The following is a 3606-nucleotide window of genomic DNA, read 5'->3' on the forward strand; positions in this document are numbered from 1 at the left end:
CCGAGGGGCTGGAAGCTGACCCAGGGGACACCTTCCATGTCCTGGAGCAGCCGACCCCTCTCCAAGCTGAGGCCTGGGGGCTGCTAAAGCGACCCTGCCAGAGGGATGGGAAGAGGGTGCAGGGGTGCGCGGACACCAGCACTCCAGCCACGCGGCCTCCCCAGCAGCCTGCCCCGAGCCGCCCCTCAGGTCGCCAGCGACGCAGTGGCCCAGAAGGAACAGAAGCTTCAGCAAAGGGCTCATCTTTATTGAGGGAGCGCGTTCCTGCGTCAGCCGTTCACGAGGACTGCAAATCAGCCCCTACGAAAAGCTTCCCACTTCCATACAGTTCCGGCCATGCCCAGACAGCAGTGAAAATACATGGTACAGTGAACCCTTTCCACCCTAAGAGCCATGACAGGTCACACATTTGTCAGCAGACAAGGAAAAACAATACCTACGACGAGACAGAGGAAGCTTAAATATTAGACACTGAAGGCATGATTCTAAAATTAACATTGTGTGTCTTCCCAGGTAAGGAAGACCAGTCATTATAAAAATACTTTACATAAATTCAAAATCAGAACTAAAACATTCAATCCTATAAAAATATCTCTTCCTAATAAAAGTATCAATTTCTAGATAAATGTTTTATTGACAACAGTTACGTCCTTAAATTTTCAGGAAATACCGCCATGTCAGACGGTCCACTTAAACCCACATGTAAAAGTCACACCGAGGCCCGGCTGTAGAGCCGGGCCACACATTTGATTACGTGGCACATTCATGGCCCAATTATTCTACAGAAAGCTAACTCGGGTGTCTATGAATGGTGAAAGCCGTTTGTAAGGACAGAGTCTCAGCTGAGAGCCAGGACGCCTGGTCGGCGCTGCCTTCCGAGGAAGGCCGCAGTTCCGCGACGCTACGTCAGCTGCGCGGTGCCTGGCCCCGTTTAACTAGGAAACCCCGTGATGGCGTTCTGCCCGCTCTCGGAAATCAGCTCGTTCATCTCGTTCTGTTTACTCTCTTTGAGGGCGTGGTTGGGGGGCGTTCTTTGCGTCTGCGCTCGCTTGGATCTCCTGAAGCACACTTTGAGCAGCAGGTAGCACAGCTCGGCCACGTTGAGCAGCATGCAGATCACGGACGCGGAGATCATGAAGATGGTGAACACGGTCTTCTCCGTGGGCCTGGAGATGAAGCAGTCCACGAGGTTGGGGCAGGGGTCGATGCCGCACTTCAGCACCCAGGGCAGGTGGTACCCGTTGTACAGGAAGTAGAACACGTACATGAAGGCGGCCTCGAAGATGATTCGGAAGAAGATGCTGCTGCTGTAGGTCCACCACAGGGAGCCCTCGATCCGGATCTTCTGCCGTTTGATGTCTTCCAGATCCTTGAACTCGTTCCTCTTCTCCCCGCGCCTGAACCGGCGCGCAGCCTCCTGTCTGTAGTAGGCCACGTGCATGGCCACCAGCAGGGCCGGCGTGGACACGAAGATGAGCTGCAGCGCCCAGAGCCGGATGTGGGACACGGGGAAGAAGTGGTCGTAGCACACGTTCTTGCACCCGGGCTGCAGCGTGTTGCACACGAAGTCGGCCTGCTCATCGCCCCACACCTCCTGGGCGGCCACCACCAGGATCATGACGCGGAAGATGAAGATGACGGTGATCCACACCTTCCCGATGCTGGTGGAGTGTTTGTTCACGCCCCCGATGAACGTGTGCAGCGTGCCCCAGTCCATGCTGCCGCTTTATCCTGAACAGGCGAAAATGAGCACAGGGTAGTTAGTGGAACCTTCCTGCAATTTGTAAAGCTGCTGTAATGTTACAGACAGGAGGACGTCTCTCTTGAGCTCACCCCGCGAGCTGCTCGGAGGCGGTTTTCTGGGAGGGACAGCACCCACTCTGAAAGCACTCTCGCGTCTGGCGGGGGCTGACAAGCCTCTGGGTCCAGCTGAACTCGGATTATACGTTAGGTTGCTGCCTGACACTAGCCACTAACCCAGGACCTCAGGCAAACACATTCATTTCCAAGCTCCCTTTTAATCCCTGTTTCGCTTTGCCCAAGGGATCACAGATGTTCCTCAGTAGATTTTTTTTTTTTTTTTTTTTTGCGGTACGCGGGCCTCTCACTGTCGTGGCCTCTCCCACTACGGAGCACAGGCTCCGGACGCACAGGCCCAGCGGCCATGGCTCACGGGCCCAGCTGCTCCGCAGCATGTGGGATCTTCCCGGACCGGGACACGAACCCGTGTCCCCTGCATCGGCAGGCGGACCCTCAACCACTGCGCCACCAGGGAAGCCCCCTCAGTAGATTTTATTTGTTAAAGGGGTTATCCAAGAAAAAAAATCAGTCACTGGAATGACACAATCTGTTTTACCCAATGGACTACGAAGAGGAAAAAAGGAAACCAAACACTTATTAGTTCACTTTGTACAATAAGCTTGTATTTACTTCTAGCTTGGACAACATGACCTGCCATAATCATGTGCTCTTAGGAAACCTAACGCCGTAAGCTACTCAAAGAGCCTCTTCCAGAATAGAACCACAGGCTTTTACAGAAAGTGCTCACTTTTCTCCCCTTAATGGGCAGCGCTGCTCCCCTGCCAGACAGGTGCCAAGTTTACAGCAGGAGCCGCAGGTGCAGGACCAGCCCCACCTGCAGTGCAGGGTCCCCTGTGAAGGCTCTGATCCAACATCCTGAGGCGAAGGGGCCTTGACTCCTAAAGAAACTCTGCACAAAGCAAACGGACCCCTTCTGCATTGCCACGGCAGACCAGAGTCGGTCAGTATTCTGCTCAGAAGAAAAAAGAATAATGGACCCTTTGAGAATCTTCTGAAAGACCATCTCCTCAGAAAGACACGCTCACCCAAGTTCTCATAGCCTTTTCGGGGGAGGGGCCCCAAAGGCCTTCTGTCAACCCCCCTGGGGGAGACTTTCTTGCACTTGAACGTGGGCTCAGGCTTCTCCCTCTCAGGCTGGTGAGGAGAGTGGAGCCCGGGCGCCCTGGGCGGCTCTTCACGCGCATTTCCAGAACGGCCCGCACACGGGTGGGCATCCACCTGGCTGGGAACGGGGGCCAGGGCCTGGAAGGAGCCCCGGGAGCAGCGAAGGGGCTGGGGGCTGGATTCCTGTGTGGATCCAGGACTAAGCGGGACTCAAAGGCGGATGTACACACAGCCAGGCTTTTGCTTTTTGAAAAGGAGAGCTGAGAAAAAAGCACAGCTCTTTAAACACACACTCCTTAAAGCTGTGTTTCCTTGTCCTTAATGCTTCTGATCAGAGGCTGTGTGAGCCTCCGACGCGGGTCTGGGGGGACACGGGGGCCTCGGTCAGGAAGACTGGTCTCAGGATCTGCGTCTAACCCCCGCCTCAGACCACTGACCCCGTGACCTAAAGGATTTCCAAGTCCACGGTAATGAGTCTTTGATTTAAAAACCTTATTGGAGAGCTACGAACTGTAGAATTCACTCTCAGCTCCTGGTGGAAGTTGTTAGAATAAATCTGCCCAGTTGTAGCCCTCCTGACCTGGAAGCACCGGGACGCACCCAGTGGAAGGAAGAAACACAAATATCTTGAGGTTTGAATGTAGTTTAGTGTCGGCTCACAGGATGGGAGGTCCATCCTGT

At 54.4% G+C, this 3606-nt stretch overlaps 1 protein-coding gene across 1 annotated transcript; it reads right to left on the reverse strand.

The window, feature by feature from the left end:
* Positions 1 to 782: 782 nt before the first annotated feature.
* GJB6 (gap junction protein beta 6) lies at positions 783 to 1717 on the reverse strand (the record flags this gene model as incomplete). The annotated part of the gene is made up of 1 exon (XM_079902641.1): positions 783 to 1717. One exon carries the CDS (start codon positions 1715 to 1717, stop codon positions 932 to 934), a length of 786 nt encoding a protein of 261 aa, XP_079758767.1. The 3' UTR covers positions 783 to 931.
* Between the last annotated feature and the right edge of the window lie 1889 nt (positions 1718 to 3606).

The sequence above is a fragment of the Stenella coeruleoalba genome (genome assembly GCF_951394435.1).
Source record: "Stenella coeruleoalba genome assembly, chromosome: 18".
Lineage (NCBI taxonomy): Eukaryota > Metazoa > Chordata > Mammalia > Artiodactyla > Delphinidae > Stenella > Stenella coeruleoalba.